At 43.0% G+C, this 18258-nt stretch overlaps 1 protein-coding gene across 1 annotated transcript; it reads left to right on the top strand.

Annotated features, from left to right (window-relative positions):
• The first annotated feature begins 284 nt into the window (after positions 1 to 284).
• Positions 285 to 17039, top strand: srd5a2a (steroid-5-alpha-reductase, alpha polypeptide 2a). The gene is made up of 6 exons (XM_085792740.1): positions 285 to 577; positions 4000 to 4163; positions 9574 to 9675; positions 10484 to 10634; positions 15245 to 15336; positions 16914 to 17039. The coding sequence occupies exons 1-5, from the start codon at positions 285 to 287 to the stop codon at positions 15309 to 15311; spliced, it is 777 nt and encodes a 258-aa protein (XP_085648866.1). The 3' UTR covers positions 15312 to 15336; positions 16914 to 17039.
• Positions 17040 to 18258: the final 1219 nt, after the last annotated feature.

Raw genomic sequence — 18258 nt, 5'->3', positions numbered from 1 at the left:
TCACTCTAGCATGTTTCTGATTGGAGAAATAAGGCTTGTTGCAACCGTCCCTTGTTGCAACTGTCCTCAGTCTCCCCTACATTATACAATAGGTATAAATCAGGTAAAAAGAGGCAGAGGCTCTGTCTCTGTCTCTCCCTCCCCCTCTCTCTGTCAGCCCCGCCCCAGCAGCAGTCACCAGTGTGTAGTTGTAGTCAGTCACTAGTATAATAGTCAGTCTACTCCGTCCTCACTCTGTGCTGTCGGAGCTCCGCCGGGCTCCGCAGCAGCAGCAGCGGGTGTAGATGCAGTGTCATGCCGGGGCCGTGTCGTCTCTGAGCGGGGCGCTGCTGCTCGGCGCTCCGCTCTACCTGTGGCACCAGACCCGGAACACGGCGCCCTACGGCCGCTACGTGCCGCCGGCGGCCCGGTCCCGCTGCTGCTCCGCCCGGCTGGGCTGGTTCCTCCAGGAGCTGCCGAGCTTCGCGCTGCCGCTGCTGCTGCTGCTGCTGCCGCCAGAGGAGGAGCAGCAAGGGGCCGGTTCGAGCACCGGGAGGACGCTGCTGCTCTGCACCTTCATGCTGCACTACTTCCACAGGTAAGAAGAGAAACACTCTGAGCCAATCAGCTGCTGCCTGAGTGACAACTACAGGAAGTTACTGTGCTGTTGGATCAACAACAGGTTGTAATTTAATTTATTTTATTTTATTAGAGTTAAATATTGTTTATTAATGTGAGGACAGAGACAGAGTGGTAATGTTGTCTGACCACTGGACAACTGCCTCCTCCTCCCCCTCCTCCCCCTCCTCTTATTCCCTCTTTTTATTCCCCCCTCCTCCTTCTCCTCTTCTTACTCCTTCCTCCTTCTCCTGCTCCTTCTCCTCTTCCTCCTCCTCCTTCTATTCTTATTCCCTCTTCTTACTTCCTCCTCCTCCTCTTCCTCCCCCTCCTTCTCCTGCTCCTTCTCCTCTTCCTCCTTCTCCTACTCCTCTTCCTCCTCCTCCTTCTATTCTTATTCCCTCTTCTTACTCCTCCTTCTCCTCTTCTTCTTCCTCCTCCTCTTCTCCCCTACTCCTCCTCCTCTTATTCCCTCTTCTTACTTCCTCCTCCTCCTTCTCCTCTTCTCCCCTCCTCCTCCTCCTCTTCTCCCCTCCTCCTCCTCCTCCTCTTATTCACTCTTCTTACTCCTCTTCTTCCTCCAGAACATTTAGATCTGGTTAGATAAAATCATTAACAAATGAATCATTAAACTGGGAGTTTAGTTTTTAGTTGTTTTTTTCCATCATATTCAGTGTAGCCAAACAAAACATTTTCCCAGCATGAATTAAACTGGGGGCAACAATGAGTTCTCCTCTCTCTCTCTCTCTCTCTCTCTCTCTCTCTCTCTCTCTCTCTCTCTCTCTCTCTCTCTCTCTCTCTCTCTCTCTCTCTCTCTTCTCTCTCTATTCAATTCAATTCAATTCAAATTAGCTTTATTGGCATCAATGTTACTAGAACTATGTTGCCAAAGCATCAAGAATCAATGAAACAAAACAAATACAACTCACAGAATCAAATATATAGCCTACATATAAATATATTCCTCCTCCTCCTTCTCCTCTTCTTACTCCTCCTTCTCCTTTTCTTCTTCCTCCTCTTCCTCCTCCTCCTCCTATTCGTATTCCCTCTTCTTCCCCCTCCTCTTCCTCCTCCTTCTCCCCGTTCCTCCTTCTATTCTCATTCCCTCTTCCTCCTCCTACTTCTCCTCTTCTCCCCTACTCCTCCTCCTCTTATTCCCTCCTCCTCCTCTTATTCCCTCCTCCTCCTCCTCCCTCTTCCTCCTCCTTTTTACTCCTCTTCCTCCCCCTCCTCCTTCCTCTTCCTCCTCCTTTTTACTCCTCTTCCTCCTCCTCCTTCTATCCTTATTCCCTCCTCCTTATTCCCTCCTCCTCCTTCGTATTCCCCCCTCCTCCTTCTCCTCTTCTTACTCCTTCCTCCTCCTCCTCCTCTTCTTCTTCCTCCTCCTTCTCCTCTTCCTCCTCTTCCTCCTTCTCCTCGTTCCTCCTCCTTCTATCCTTATTCCCTCCTCCTCCTCCTCTTCTTCTTCCTCCTCTTCCTCCTCCTTCTCCTCTTCTTCTTCCTCCTCCTCCTCCTCCTCCTTCTTATTCCCCCCTCCCTTCCTCCTCCTCATTATTCCTCCTTCTCCCCCTCCTCTTCCTCCTCCTCCTCCTCCTCTTCTTCTTCCTCCTCTTCCTTCTCCTTCTCCTCTTCTTCTTCCTCCTCCTCCTCCTCTTCCTCCTCCTCCTCCTCCTCTTCCTCCTCTTCCTCCTCCTCCTCCTCCTCTCTCACGGGTCTTAACCACCTGTGTGACACCTGAGCCTCGTTACAAAGTGTTTTGACAAACAGGCCGAGGAGCTTTTTCCCCAGAGCACACACACACACACACACACACACACACACACACAGTGGCTCTGCTGTGGTGAACCTAACGACATCCCTGTGACAGTCTGTGAAATACCAGCCGTTGCCGTTGGTTACTGTGACATGAACGCCGCTGAGTCAGCAGAGCCTGTTGTTGTAAACCTATCAGGGATTAAGCTGCTGGGACATGTGGTTATTCTGTTGGGGGGGGGGGGGTGATTGTTATGCAGCTCCACTACTCCCTCATAGTCCAGTAATTTTAAGCCAAAAAAGGGGTCAACGTTAAACAAATTGCAACAGAAGCAAACTCAACTGATTTTGTATCCTCAACAAGTTTAGAAAAACACCCAAACATCCCATTTATACGCATATAAAACATTTCTTTCACGTGAATAGGGTCAAATTTTTAACCTTTAGATATCTCCATGAAAATTACTGAGTTGATTACTCACATTAAGACAAACAAAAAATGTATTACAAGTTTTTTGAAATTCTTTGTTAACATGAGCACATTTGCATAAATTCCACCGTTTTGACAGCACATGTAGCCTATATATGAAGTTGCTGTGGTGGTACCAGCATGAAAATTGGAATGAGTTGACTCCATCGGTCAACCGACAAGTTGACCACTTTAAATTTCAAGATGACTGCAATTTTTCAAGACAGCCACATCCTTAGTACAGCAGGTATGACATGAGCCAACAGTGCATAATCCAATTACGTATGGCTAATTTGCACACATACAACACCTGATCTAAACGTTGGGTATAGCAGGTGAAAATGTCTTGTTCAATCTTGTTAACATATAATATGTTAACAAGATTGAACAAGACATTTTTTTAACTGTAATATGATATTACAGTTAAAAAACTTAAGGAATGGAACCAATTTAGGCCCATGAGCATTAATAGAGACGGAGCATGTCATACCTGCTCTACTAAGGATGTGTCTGTCTTGAAAAATTGCAGTCAGCTTGAAATTTAAAGTGGTCAACTTGTCGGTTGACCGATGGAGTCAACTCATTCCAATTTTCATGCTGGTACCACCACAGCAACTTCATATATACATGTGCTGTCAAAATGGTGGAATTTATGCAAATCTATGCAAATTCATGCAAATTTGCTCATGTTAACAAAGAATTTCAAAAAACTTGAACTATGAACTTAACGCTGCTCCTTTGTTCCTGTCTCACATTACTGGACAACCTGATTGACCATTGTGACGACTCAGACACACCTGGATTAATCCGTTTGTCCAGTAATGTGAGACAGGAACAAAGGAGCAGAATTCGGAAAAACACGAGTTACGGGCTGCCTTGAACGCACCATTAGTTCAGGCAGTAGTGGAGCTGTGCATAACCAGGAATATGGACTAGGAGACTTTGTCTAACTGTGCGTTCAAACCAAAAGCTTCCAAAGCGTCAAAACGCCGGAAGTCAATTCATTTTCAACCATTTAATTTAACCAATTCACTCAGTATCCCTCCGCCAGGATACTGTCTGAGTTGGTTAGTTCCTGATAAACAGATTTTTTCCGACTAGTTGATGAACTGAAACTAATGTGTCTGTAACGGCGTTGTTCCCATCACTGATGGTGGGTGTTTGTTAACGCTGTGTTTCAGGACTTTCATCTACTCCCTCCTGACCAGAGGGCGGCCCCTCCCCCTCTCCATCCTGCTCTACAGCGCCATCTTCTGCTCGCTCAACGGCTTCCTGCAGGGACACCACCTGCTGCACTGTGCACGGTTCGACGACACCTGGATGACCAGAGCTCGTCTGGCTGCAGGTGAGTCACAGCAACAGGTCATATCACACTCTTTACCAAACATAGGGACATTTTAAAGCATCTACAAAGAACTTTCCTGTTGTGTTGATTTTGGCGACCCCTGTGGACAACAGCGGTAGTGTTTTGCATTCACCATGAGTTCACCATGTTTATCTGGCTCGTGCGTCGTCTCCGTTGGAGTGACTTAAAATATGGAGCCAGATCTGACATTAAAGCCCCAGTATGTAGGAATTCCCCTCATCTAGCGGTGCGGTTGCTGAACGTATTCTTGATGTTGCATTCACGTGAAATCAGGCAGACGTCAGACAGACAACAGACGCTGCATGTAACAGGATAAACAAGCGTCTATGTAAACAAGTGGTCCGCCAGCACGAGGCAAAACAATACAGGCGTGACAATATGTTGTCATGGTGATATGGTATTGTTTTACCGTCTTTCTCTCATGGAGTAAAATGACATCCGGTTGGTTTGCCGACGGCCGTCTGCCTGACTGCACCTGAATGCAACACCAGTGCCTCCGTCCTTCCTCACACTACACAGTGGTGACAGTTTTAACAGGCCGAGCCCACAGCTCCGCTCAGTTTCCGTGGTTACCTACGGTCACGATGCAACATGGCCGCCTCGGTTCGGTGCGTCGTCCACTTCTGTATTTGTAACGACTTGTAACAACTCATTCTAAGGAACCAGAAAGCTTTTATTTGTATGCAGCTGTGATTCCACTTCAGTGAAATACGTATTTATGAAAGACAGATTTGATTTTTGCTAATAAAAAGCCAAATAAATTACATACTGGGGCTTTAAAGGGATAGTTCAACATTTTGGCAAATTGGCCGTAATCCCTATAGTCATAGCAGTAGGTTCGTTACCTTTGTCGGTGCAAGCTTTTTGTTAGAACGGCGGAGCAGAGCCCTGAGCTGCTCAGAGCTACGCTACAGAGGCTAATGGGATTTCTTGGTTTCTCTCATCAAACTCATCAAATACACAATCCAACAACTCCACAACGCTCTGGTGGACAAGTTGTGACCTGCACATTCACCACGCTATGAGATAACACAACGTTATCACACAGAGTTGTTTTAGAGGGAAATACAGAGGTAACGCTAAAACCCTGTCAGCAAGGTGACACTGAAAAAACAGAAAATTGAAAATGAAAACCAGTAGACTGAAAAAAAATGACGATGCAAAAAAAACCAGACAACTTTAATTACAATGCCAAATTCAGTTTCCAATGCCAAATTTTCATGTCAGGTTCATAGTTTTTCAATATTTAGAAACAGCTGACGGCCTCATTCCCTGTCGTAGATCAAACAGAGACATCGGCAGAAAGCAGAGACGTTTATAAAAAGTTCTTTGTAGCTGCTTTAACAGAACAAGTTGATTAAGTTCACACAAATTATGAATTCTGTATTTTTAAAATAATAATTATGAAAGCAGCTAACGGTGACGTGATTATAAACACATCTGTGCAGCTGCTTTCACTACACTCTATTTTAGTCATGAAACTGAAGGGTTCAGATATAGTAAAACCACACACACATCAGAGAGCTGACTGTCGGTTACTTCATAAGAAGCTTCATCCTCAGGCCAGTTAGCAGCTTATTGACTCAGCTACTCATCTGTTTGCCAATGAGCTAACGAGCTAACGAGCTAACAAGCCTGCAGCCACCCGTCTTCTTCTCTGTGAGTCCTTCTGGTGTTGGTGAACTTTGAATACGACCGCTCTAATCACTCTAATAGCTTTAATAATTATAATAACTGTAATAATAACCATTATCTCCATTGATTTGCACTTTAGCCACTTAAAGGTTCAGACCAGCGTTGCCAGGTGGGAAATGTAGGATTATCGTACCAGAGGCATAAAATTATCGTATTTTGAGGGAAATTATCGTACACCATTTATAACCAAAATAACAAGCATATTGATGCACTATAGTCAAATATGCTGATGCACTATAGTCACTCTAGTGTATAATGGCGTCCTACGGGCACGTACGGCTTTGTAACATCACTACGGAATGGATTTACAGCACCACATCAGCAGCAGAATTTCACTCGCTTGACTTCTGAACCCAACATTAGAGCATGGCTACCCGACCCGAGCCCGCGGCTAACCCGAGGCCGGGCCTGGTTTTTAATTAATTAATTCGGGCCCGGGTCGGGTCGGGCTGCACGCGGACAGCTGGTCTTGGTCGTTGGTCGCAAGCGCTCTGAGCGGCGCGCGCGCGGCGCGTGTGTGTCGCTCGTGCCACTCATAGACTGGTGCCACTTCAGGTGGATCCGTGAGCCAATCATCCGTCCGCAGTCTAGGCAGGGGAGCCCAGATGCAGGTTGGATGCAGCTGTCCTCCTTCTCTGCTGGTTCCTGTCGTGTATGAGTGAGGTTGCTCTGGCACACACACACACACGGCCGTGTCCACCTCTCTCTCTCTCTCTCTCTCTCTCTCTCTCTCTCTCCCTCTCTCTCTCTCTCTCTCTCTACCGAGTCGTCTGACTTCCGAGCCGCTTGACGAGCGTCGCGCTGTTAAATGTCATTGAAAATAACATGCATTTTGCATAATAACACTTCGGGTAACGGGTCGGGTCGGGCCTGGTTTTTAATTTATTAATTCGGGCTCGGTTCGGGTGGGCTTAATTTCCAGGCCCGTGCAGCCCTCTACCCGACATGATTACAATAGTTACACCATCACAAAAACTGGGATTTATCAAATAGTTTTTTCATGTCAACGTCCTCCTTCCAAAACTGCAAGTTGGATACTGACACGTGTCTGACCCACGATGATCCACACTGGCACTGTTGCACCTCTCCTAGTGGGCAACATGAGAGACAAGGTGCGCACTGCTCTACATTATTTCGATGTCATCCTACACTGTACGTCGGCCTATACGCTTGTGTAGAGAGCGCGTAAATGTGAAGATGTAGGCTACCGCGCAATGGAGAAATAAAAAAGGAACATGTAGGCTACCGCGTGCACACCAGATATTCCGCCGGTCATCTGAGTGAAATATCCAAGTAAGCAAGTCAGGTAATTAAAGAGCAACTAAACCCCTCAGTTTTGGATGACGTGCTCTAAGCTTGAAATTAAAAAAATGCCTTGATTATGGGCGGGGCTCCAGGAGCACTCTCCGATCCCCCCTCCCCCCTCCCCCCTGCGCCGCATTCATACCCGAGAAATCACACAAAGGAGAAAAAAAAGTAATAAACACACATCAACACTTATGCTACAGTGCTAACGAGCTACTAACGAGCGACTCTAACAGCACTAGTAGCGCGTACACTACTAGGAGAGGACGCCAGAGCCGTTAGCGGCTCGTTAGCGCCGGCCTGGGCAGAGCCGCTAATGATTCCCATCCAGGCAGCTGTTAGCAGCCGTTAGCCGCAGCAGAGCAGCTAGAGTGGCTAGCAACCGTTAGCGGCAGGAAGCAGCCGAAAGCTGCCTCCAAAACGTCACACCAAATTGAGTATTTTGACTAAAATGTCAAAAGTTGGACCAGAATCAATCGACAACACTACCTTGTTACAATTGGATAGTTCTGGGACGTTATGTACTTTGTTTTTATACTTCAATGACGTGATGTATGTTCTGAGATACCATGTATTCTAATTTAGTACTTGAACGCACATAACCTGATATGTGTGAACATGAAGCCAGATACTGTGACTCTAGCCTGATAACCAAGGACATAATGTAACTGCTGAGTTCTCTTAGTCTGTCAGTTAGGTTTGTTGCATCAGATACACGCCTGAACAACAACACACGCACATGTTGCTTATCACATTCTGAGAACATCCAACCTCTGTACGGGGCAGGCCCAGCCCAAGAAGATATGTGACCCATTTCCTGAAATCTGCACTCACTCCTGACCGAGGTCCTGCGAGAGCTCTGTCACTGTGAGTCCAGCGCTGATGTACTTTATCTGTGACCTGAGTAAACGTTACTACTTTTGTACGAAAGACTTCTCTGGTTTGTTCTTGGGCTTCCAATACAAAGAATCGGGACTAACAACCTTATACCCAAATATATTTGTTTTCAGCAGAAAAAAGTGGTTTAGGGGTTTGACATGGCCCGCACCAAAAGGTGGAAAAGTGACTGGATGGATGAGTTTTGTTTTATTTTACCGGACCATGCCGACGCTGAGAGTGACAGAGGGACAGCTGACGCTCTCTCTCTGACTCAGTCTCCGCTGAGCTCTTGTTGAGGTGAAGGGTTGTACAGATGCTGCTGTAGTATTTGTGGACATTTTGCATATGCAAAAATCTGCACTAATGGTATGGATGCCATGCATAGCTGTGTGCCTCTTGCTATACTGTTAGTAGGCTAATAATTGCTTGTTGCTGTGGATATCATAATACCATTGTGGTGCAAAGAGTGTTTGTCAGCGGTGAAGATGTTGTTGACATCTAAACTGTCAATGTTGAATCTGAAGAGTTACAGCTATACCCTAACCCTTATGTGTCTATAGGCCTAATGTAAAGTATACAGCTGTTCTCACGGTAAAAAGAGTCTAGTATTAGCTATATTGTCTTTATGTTGTCTTAAGTACTGCTGAAAGGTTAACCGTTAGGTCTGAAAGTGTGAAAATGGTTAAAAGTTGAGAGCATTCATTCAAAATTAAGAAAAGTAATTAAAATGTAATCACATGTAATTAGTTACATTACTCTGATGAAGTAATTGAAATAGTTACACTACTATTACATTTGTTCAACAGGGTAACTTGTAATTGTAACCAACTACATTTCCAAAGTAATCTTCCCAACACTGCAGGAGCAGCAAGCCACGTTTGGGAAATGCCATTGAATACATTTAAATAAAATGAATTTGACTTCCTATCTATGACTTTTTAATCTCATATTTATTCTTTTATCTCGTATATGGTTTAGGTTGGTAGGCTCCCAGCTCCCAGTGTAACAGACTCTTCCACATTCAAACACGTTATATAATATAACTCATCCTCACTCTAACGCTCTAACATTCAATAGATTTTGCAAAGTTAGGATGAACATAATATTTACTGGTTTGGAGAAAAAGTGAACAGCACTCAGATGACAGACTGCACTTGTCCAGTTTGTCCCGATTGCTTTTAAATATCCCAGCGTGCTTGGAGACTTAATACATGCTGCACTTAAACAATTGTCCGTTCCACCAGCAAAACGTCACCAAAGTGTGTGAGTCACCAAGTGAACTCAGCCAAGTGTTGAGACACGAGACATGTGTTCAAGCTCCTCTGGAAAAACACAAAGTACAACAACTATCTATCTATCTATCTATCTATCTATCTATCTATCTATCTATCTATCTATCTATCTATCTATCTATCTATCTATCTATCTATCTATCTATCTATCTATCTATCTATCTATCTATCTATCTATCTATCTATCTATCTATCTATCTATCTATCTATCTATCTAGGTTTCCTCCTGTTCCTTGTGGGGATGATCATCAACATCCACAGCGACCACATCCTGCGCAACCTGAGGAAACCTGGAGAGATCGTCTACCGGATCCCCCGAGGTACCGGTCCACTTAGACCAGATCCACTTAGACCCATAGACTGTAAAAAATATGGACGTAGCATCCGTGACGTCACCCATTGGTTTTGGGGAGTCGTTTTTGTGACTCCAACATGGCGGCCTGAACAGCGCCATGTTGGATTGGCCGGCCGAGAACCCGCCCACTGGCCTCGAAGCAGCTGTCCACGGAGCTGCTCGGACCTGTCACTCAACGTTTCCGCGCCCTAATTGGCCAGAATTTTAAACCTAATAACAGTAAAACGGTAAGGCAAGGCAAGGCAATTTTATTTGTATAGCCCGTTTTTTACAAACAGTTTGTCTCAAAGGGCTTTACATGGCATCATAACAACATCCTCTGTCCTTAGACCCTCACATCCACTGAGGAAAAACTCCATGGAAAACCCTTTTAACAGGGAAAAATTGGAGAAACCTCAGGGTGAGCAACAGAGGAGGGATCCCTCACCCAGGACGGTAGAGTTTAAAAAAAAATCCACCCCCCTCAGAGTGTGTGTGGGGATAGAAACTATCGATCGAGACCAAAAAACGTGCTGACACCAGGCTTTGATCATGTTTATTGAGGATGTAAAGTCGGCGATTTTAACATGGGGGTCTATGGAGAATGCTGCTTTCTGACACCAGCCCCCAGAGGAAGAAGAGGGGATTGCAGTTTTTTGAACGCGGAAGTGAGCTTCACTTCTCAGACCGACAACTGCCCCCTTGCTTAGACCCTGATCCACATCAGACCCAGACCCACTGAACCTGTTCTGTCTCTGTGTCTGTCTCTGTCTCTGTCTCTGTGTCTGTCCCAGGCGGTGTGTTTGAGCTGGTGTCCGGCGCCAACTTCTTCGGGGAGATCGTGGAGTGGTGCGGCTACGCCGTGGCCGGCTGGTCCTTGCCCACCTTCGCCTTCGCCCTGTTCACCGTCTGCTCCATCGGGCCCCGAGCCGTGCAGCACCACAGGTCTGTACAGACACCAACACCACACACTCACTACAGGCTGTACTGCTTTGACCTGTGGCACTTAAAGGAGAATTCCGGTCATTTTTGACCCCTAAATCGTTGTCCTGATGGTCACCCAGTGTTGGTTGGAGCAAAAAACGCGACTCAAATTGATGCAGGCAAACCGGAGTTATGGTGCATTCAAGACAACTCGGAAGTCGGAAAAAAATTAGCTCGGAGTTGTAAAAAATGAATTGAACGCGTCGAACTCCGAAATTACAGGTTGGAAACTCGGGTATCATATCAGAGCTCCGACTCTCCGACTTGACGTCACGACAGCATCAAAACATGGCGGCCCTCGTCTTAAACTTAAACAGAATTTAGACATTTTAAGTTCTTTGTTGAGGTTTTAATGCATATTTTTGTGTATTATTGCAGTAGCCTATATGAAATACGTTTATATTAAGCTGTGATTGTTGTATGGTGTGAAATTGCAGTCCTCGTATGTGACGGAATTAACGTTTATCTGTTATCAAGGCTGTAACATTATATGTGCACTCATCTGCAGCGTCTCCTCTCCTCCAGAATAAACATCATTTACTGCTGCATTTATTTTTCGTATTCAGCTATGAGCCACAATACGACAAACTTCCTTCAGGTATCCATGTTTTTTTTTCTTCCGAGTTCCTGCAGCGTGAACGCAATGATGTCAGCAGTCGGAAATTTCCGAGTTGGGAATTCCAACCTCCGAGTTGTTATGAACGCAGCATTACACCATGGCTACCCGGCGCTAGCGATAGCCACAACGCTAAAGTATGAGGGCAATTTTTTCAACCACAACAAACACTCAAAAAACAATCAAATATCTCTGGTACATGACTGGAATCCTTAGAGACACCACTGGACTCATATAGTGAACAGTATAAACAGTATAAACTTTGTGTTCTTGCATGTTGTCCCTCACCTCAGATAGCTGAACTCTGAAACATCCCAGAAAGACATTACTATCTGATCACAGAGCGCCTGCTCTCCCCGCCACAGAAACTAACACTTTGTCCTTGTTGTGATGATTTCTTTACAAAATTAAACGGTCATTTGGACATTGCCACTGCACTGCTCCACCGTTTATTGTTGTAAAGAAATCATCATAACAAGGACAAAGTGTTTGTTTCTGTGGCGGGGAGAGCAGGCGCTCTGTGATGGGATAGTAATGTCTTTCCAGGATGTTTCAGAGTTGGGCTATCTGAGGTGAGTGGCTACATGCAAAAACACAAAGTTTATACTGTTTATACTGTACAGTTTATGAGTTCAGTGGTGTCTCTAAGGATTCCAGTCATGTACCATAGATATTTGATTGTTTTTGAGTGTTTGTTGTGGTTGAAAGAATTGCCCCCATAGGTTAGCGTTGTCGCTATCGCTAGTGCCGGGTAGCCATGGTAACTCTGGTTTGCCTGCATCAATTTTAGTCGCGTTTTTTGCTCCAACCAAAACAATCCATCAAGACAACAATTTAGGGGTCAAAAATGACCGGAATTCTCCTTTAATATGTTTGTTACTGGACCATTTGCTGCCAAGCAGTATTTTGTATATATTTACATTTTTTTTATGTATAGGCCTACTCAATAAATATTTAGGCCTATTACTCTTAGGCACTTATATGTTTTCTTGATATCGGTCTATTTACAGTTTCTCTCCACTGGTTTGGCTCATTTCTCTAAACAGAAATTCTCTAAACTCTCAGATCATTTGGTAAAACAGTCTCACGGTTCAACACAACACCACAGCTCTTCTCTCTCCATAAACACTTCACTCGTGAGTCAAAACGAAACTCCTTAGTCGGTTTACCCAGAATGCATCGTCCCTTTGGCGTCGTGTGAGCGCTGCAAGTCAAAATGTTTATACTGTACCGAGTAGCGACCAGAAATAAACCTCTCATGTTATGGTTTCGGTTTTTTTTTCAATTACAAAACGCAGGCTATCGTGGGCCGTAGCCAACGGCAACAGAACCAATACCGAAACAAAACGTCCGCTGCTTTCTTCTAGCTTTCCTCTTCCTCTCAGCTCACACATACACACACAGACAGACACATCCCACGGCAGTTCCCGCTCCTCTCCTCCAAAACAACAACACATTGCCATAGCAACCACGATGGCTGACTCTAACTGCACGCTACCTTCATGAACATAGGAAAACAGAACAACAATGAACTCCAGAACATGTCAGTCTGTTACACGATGTTTCGTCACTAAGGCAGAGGAGCATAGAAACGTCCCTCAGTCTGAGCCCAGTGCTTCATTCACTATAGTTACTGGACTAGTTTCATTGTCTAGATCAGTGTTTCTCAACCTTGGGGTCGTGACCCCATGTGGGGTCGCCTGAAATGTCTAGTAATCGAAAAATTTGAATATTTCATATTTGAAAGCATCAATCTGATGCATTTTGAGAATAAATTCAAGTAGAACTACAAAACAGTATGAGTGTATAATAAAGTATGGTCACATTATGCTATAAAACGTTATTGTCACGATACCAACATGTTGGTACTGGTATTGGTACCAACATGTTTTTGATACTTTTCCAAATACAAAGAGAACACAAAAAATGTCATTATTGACTTTATTTTAATAGAAAATCTTAGAACTATTATGCATCAGTAAATAATCAATCACTACTGCTGCAGGATTAAAATTGAAATTTCCATCGATATTAATCTCTTCCTAAATTAAAACATTAGTGGTCTGTTTAAAAAATGAATATCAACTTGTTTTCTTTGCATTATTTGAGGTCTGAAAACACTGCATCTTTATTTGTTATTTTGACCAGTTGTAATTTTTGGGAGAAATTGTTATCAGTAGTTTATAGAATGAAACACAAACGACCATTTTACTCAAACACACACATATTGTTTCCCATACGTAGACCAATGTGGTGCAGCGCCACAGAATCAAGACCAAGCCACAAATTCCTCAAGCTTGTTTGTAGCGGAAGCTCCTCTTCGGGAAGAGAAGCTTCCGCTACAAAACGAGCTTGAAATATAGACTTATTTAATTTTTTTTCGGGACAATTTCGCATTTCGGGGCTTCAATACAAGACGGACATTACATACGAGCAGCATGGAGGTATTTGGATGTTTTTTGGTGTGTCTTTTTGTTACGAAGACAGTTGGTATCCATTTGCAACCGTTATATGGACATGCACTGCTACACCGAGACCCCCTGTAACTCAGAGAAGCCACGGATAGTAGATAATGAGTGAAATTTCAATTTTGGGTGAACTATCCCTTTAACTGATTATTATTATTTTTTAAATAATGATTAAAAACACCACACACACAATCTTAACCAAGTGTATTCTATACTTTCACTTTCTCGAATATAAATCGAGGTCAAATAAACGCAGCATTTAAAACTATCTGAGCTGGCGGTCGTCATCGCGCGGTCGCCAGATATTTGTGATGTCAGAATGGGGTCACGAGCCAGAAGAGGTTGGAAACCGCTGGTCTAGATAACAGAAAATACAACTGTGTATAAACTGAAGTAACTAAAATGATTTTAGGCTAAGAGCAGCCTCTAACATCACACACTGCACTCATACTGTCAAGGGAAGGCAGCCATTTTTATTCACACGTAAAGTAACTTCCATTCATCAGAGTCAAAAGAAAATGTATAGGACAGCATAATATACTGTAATATAAACATAAACAAAAACAATGTAGCCTACAGTGTTGTAAATAAATCTATGGTATTCATGGTTTTATGTTCTTGACTAATTTAGACAGCTATGTGATGACTTATAGAATGAAATGAGGCTGACACGTTTTGCAGAGAACAACCATCAATCAATTTGATTTTTGATTTGATTTGATTTTTATTTGTCTCAAACAAGCACAGCAAAAGACAAACGGTATACAGTATGTAAAAAAACAAAAAGAAACAAAAACAATAATTATACTGTGCAAGTTTGAGAAGGGGCTGAAGGAAGCAGAGCTTATCAAGTTCAGCCCCCCCGCCACATTGTGATTCAAGTCATACATCTGTAATTCCATACAATTTAGAATATTAAAAACATATTACTTTAATATGAAATAAGGCCATGATTATAAATATAAAGAAAAAAGAAGTGTAAAATTAGCTGTCCAGTTCTTTATAGCTGACCAAGAGTGTTTGTTTGTACTTACTTTTAAATTGTTTGAAGTTATTGCACATTTTTATATCCTCGTCTAGTCTATTCCACATTTTAACACCACAACCAGAGATGCTCAAACTCAATCAGTTTAGATCAACAAGATCTATTCACATGGACATTGTGCTACTGCAGCTACCTGTACTTAATCATTTATAAAGATGAACTGAGACATTTGGAATGTGATGAAATGAATGAGAAATACAATTCTGTTGTGAACATTTGCCGAGTGGTTTGGAGGTTTGTCCATGTTGTTTTGAGAATTAATGTAATTTTTGTTTCAAGAAATGAGCCAAACCAACGGAGAAAAACTGTAACACCGAGTGTTTCAGTGTTTCTGGCTCCGTCTGGTTTATACTGTTGTTCTGTGGCCGAGCTCCTGCAGACTGTTTTCTTGTCCGAAACAGGATGAATAAAGTTTATTGAAGTGAAGTGTGGTGTGTTTTAGAGACTACCAGGAGAGGTTCGAGGACTACCCTCGCTCCAGGAAAGCTGTCCTTCCATTTCTACTGTGATGACATCATCAGCTCCTGATCAATTGTGGTATATTTTGATGTCGATGCTGATGAAAAGATGACCACTCTGACACGTCTTCTTTGTAGATGGTAAAAAGGAGTTTATTACAAAAAAGATGTAGTGTCAAAAAGCCGAATCTTCGAGAAGCCTCTATAGCCAATTACGAGACCTCTCTGTCCTTAGCCAAAAGTCCTGACCTTATATAGGCTACTGTAGTATGTTCTCTAAAACTCCACCTCTCTAAACAGAAGGAATGATAATTTAATCAATAAGGCTGGATTGCACCAACAAGGTTTAACTTTAAAACCAGATTAAATCATGGTTTAAGTTTAAATTCTGTTGCACTAAACTTTAAACCTAGTTCAAAATTAAGACAGATTAGATTTAAACCTCCCTTTAAACCTCAGTTTAATTTTTACTCTAAACTAAGTTTAATTTTAATCCTGTTGCACCAGAACTTTAAACTCCAGTTTAAACTGTGATCAAGGGTTAATTTTAAACTGACAGTGGAGGAGGTTTAATTTTTTCAAGGGCTGCATTTTTGAGGTGGAGTGAGCAAAATTATGAAGTTCCTTGAGGAAAACTCTCTTTTGCTTTGTTTTGTTGCGCACAGAGACGTTTCTGGGCGGAGAGAGACGGTGTTTTCTCTGACGGAGCTCAGGTGAAGCTACTGCAGCAGAGTGGAGGCTCAGGGCTGCTAGCTGCACTAGCTGTCTCTGATGCTAACGAGTGCTAGCACGTCTCTCTGTCTCTCTTAGCAGCAGCAGTCAGGAGGACAAAAGAAAGAAATCCAGTCTGAGTGAAGCGCTGGAGCTGCAGACCGATTCCTGACCGTCACTGACAACTAAAGCCTCGACTGGTAACAAGTATGAGGACCGTTGTGGGGAGCTAGCTCGATGCTAAATCCGGCTAGTGGTAGTGGTTAGCATCCACCGCTAACACCGTCTTCCCAGCTCGGTTCTCCTGTTTAAAAAACAAAACAAAAACATGTGACACCAGAGGCTCCGTGTTGGTGACTGCGGGTATCGGCCCAGACTGTTTCGTTTCCTCTGCGGTCTTGACTGCTGCTGTCAGGGGCTAGGAGGCTAGTCTACACAGTTGAGCCGCCCAGCTTGAATGTTTTGTTTACAAACTGCAACGAACAAAACTCCATTTAGCATATTTAATAAGTTCCTTTATACACACTTATGTCCCTACTGATTTAAATCAGTTTAAATTCAGTTAAACTGAGTTTTACTAAACTGAGATTAATTTTAAATGGTGCAACAGAGCTCTGCTTAATTTTAAACATGGATTAACTCATTTTAAACTGAGTTTTATTAATCTCTGATTAGAGCTAATCTTAGATTAAATTAAACCTTGTTGGTGCAATCCAGCCTAAGAGTCAGCTGCCACACTGAGTGGTACAGTAGCTGACGTCATCAGTTACTTTGGACCTCCTTTTCAGACAATGGTATTTATGTACCTTGAACTGTTTGTTTATCTATAACTATCATGCACTCAAGACTCAATCATTCTGACAGTAGATGTCCAGCCTGTGTGATAACGTCCAGTGTCACAATTAACCCTCAGGGTACATTACTTAACCTATTAGGAGGTAGAAAATACACCACACCATCACACAAGGTCACCAGGGCAACCGTCACCATGGTGATGAAGACGACGACGGTGATGAAGACGGTGATGATGTCAGTGCCTGAAGTGCCTTATCTTCTTATCTTCGAGCTGTTTACTTTGTATCCGACATCATGCTGTCGCTGTGTGATGTCATCGTTTGAATAAATTAATATTTCTGTCGTCATAGCAACGTTTTAACAAATGTATAGCCTATTTAATGATTGAATGTATTTTATAAACTAACAGAATAATAATCATTTAATAAAACACACTTTTTATGAACAAACTTTCATCGGTGTCTTGGTCCTCCATCCGTTCTGTTTCTGTTTCTTATATTGATGTTCTGATATTGATTATTGATCATGATATTGATTCATGATGCACCTATATGTCACTGAGACACATCCTGATCAGCTCAGACTGGCTTCTTATTGATAATCAACATGTGTGTTGTTGATGTCATCAAACTGTTCAGAGGATAAACAAAGTCCAGATCCAGATCCAGGTCCAAGTTAAAGGGATAGTAGCATTTTTTTTTAAGTGTGGTTGTATGATCTCCAAATAGCCCCTAAGTACTTTAATTGCAGTAGAAGACTCTCTGCACTCCTCCCGTTAGCAACGCCAGCCCATAATAGCCCTGCCCAGAGATTTACAACATACAGTGTTGTGAACAGACCCAAAGAAACGGCCTATTTTCACGGCCTAAAAGAGGTTTTACCTGGAAAAAAAATACACAGTTCCATTGTTCACTATAATATAATTTTTTCCAGCCCCTCAAAGTGCAGGAAAAACACAGTTTTTATTTGGACCTAACCAACTGCTGATCGGCGGGCGCTAACCCTGGGCGGAGGGATACGTGAGTTGGTTAGGTCCAAATAAAAACTGTGTTTTTCCTGCACTTGGAAGGGCTGGAAAAAATTATATTATAGCGAACAATGGAACTGTGTGTGTGTTTTTTTTTAGGGAAAACCTCTTTTAGGCCGTGAAAATAGGCCGTTTCTTTGGGTCTGTTCACAACACTGTATGTTGTAAATCTCTGGGCAGGGCTATTATGGGCTGGTGTTGCTAACGGGAGGAGTGCAGAGAGTCTTCTACTGTACTTAGGGGCTATTTGTAGATCATACAACCCCACTTTAAAAAAAAAATGCTACTATCCCTTTAAGGTTTTGTGTTATTTGTTTGTTATTTAATCTATTCACGGGAAATTCATCATTCACTAAAAGACTAATGTCAAAATTACATCATGATGAGATGTAAAACTGAAGTAGGCCACTTACTTGAAATGCACATGTGGTTGTTTTATGTTTCTGTCTTCACTCATTAAAGAAA

This window comes from Trachurus japonicus, chromosome 1 (assembly GCF_045865225.1).
Source record: "Trachurus japonicus isolate A0001 chromosome 1, Traja_1.0".
Taxonomy (NCBI): domain Eukaryota; kingdom Metazoa; phylum Chordata; class Actinopteri; order Carangiformes; family Carangidae; genus Trachurus; species Trachurus japonicus.
Note: the sequence above shows the minus strand (reverse complement) of the source record. Positions and strands in the feature narration are given on the sequence as shown.

Excerpts from the sequence above, each read along its gene's own strand:
- srd5a2a (XM_085792740.1), top strand. The coding sequence starts at position 285 with ATGCAGTGTCATGCCGGGGCCGTGTCGTCTCTGAGCGGGGCGCTGCTG. Across the intron at positions 578-3,999 it reads ATGCTGCACTACTTCCACAG|GACTTTCATCTACTCCCTCC; the intron begins GTAAGAAGAGAA and ends GCTGTGTTTCAG. Across the intron at positions 10,635-15,244 it reads CGAGCCGTGCAGCACCACAG|AGACTACCAGGAGAGGTTCG; the intron begins GTCTGTACAGAC and ends GGTGTGTTTTAG.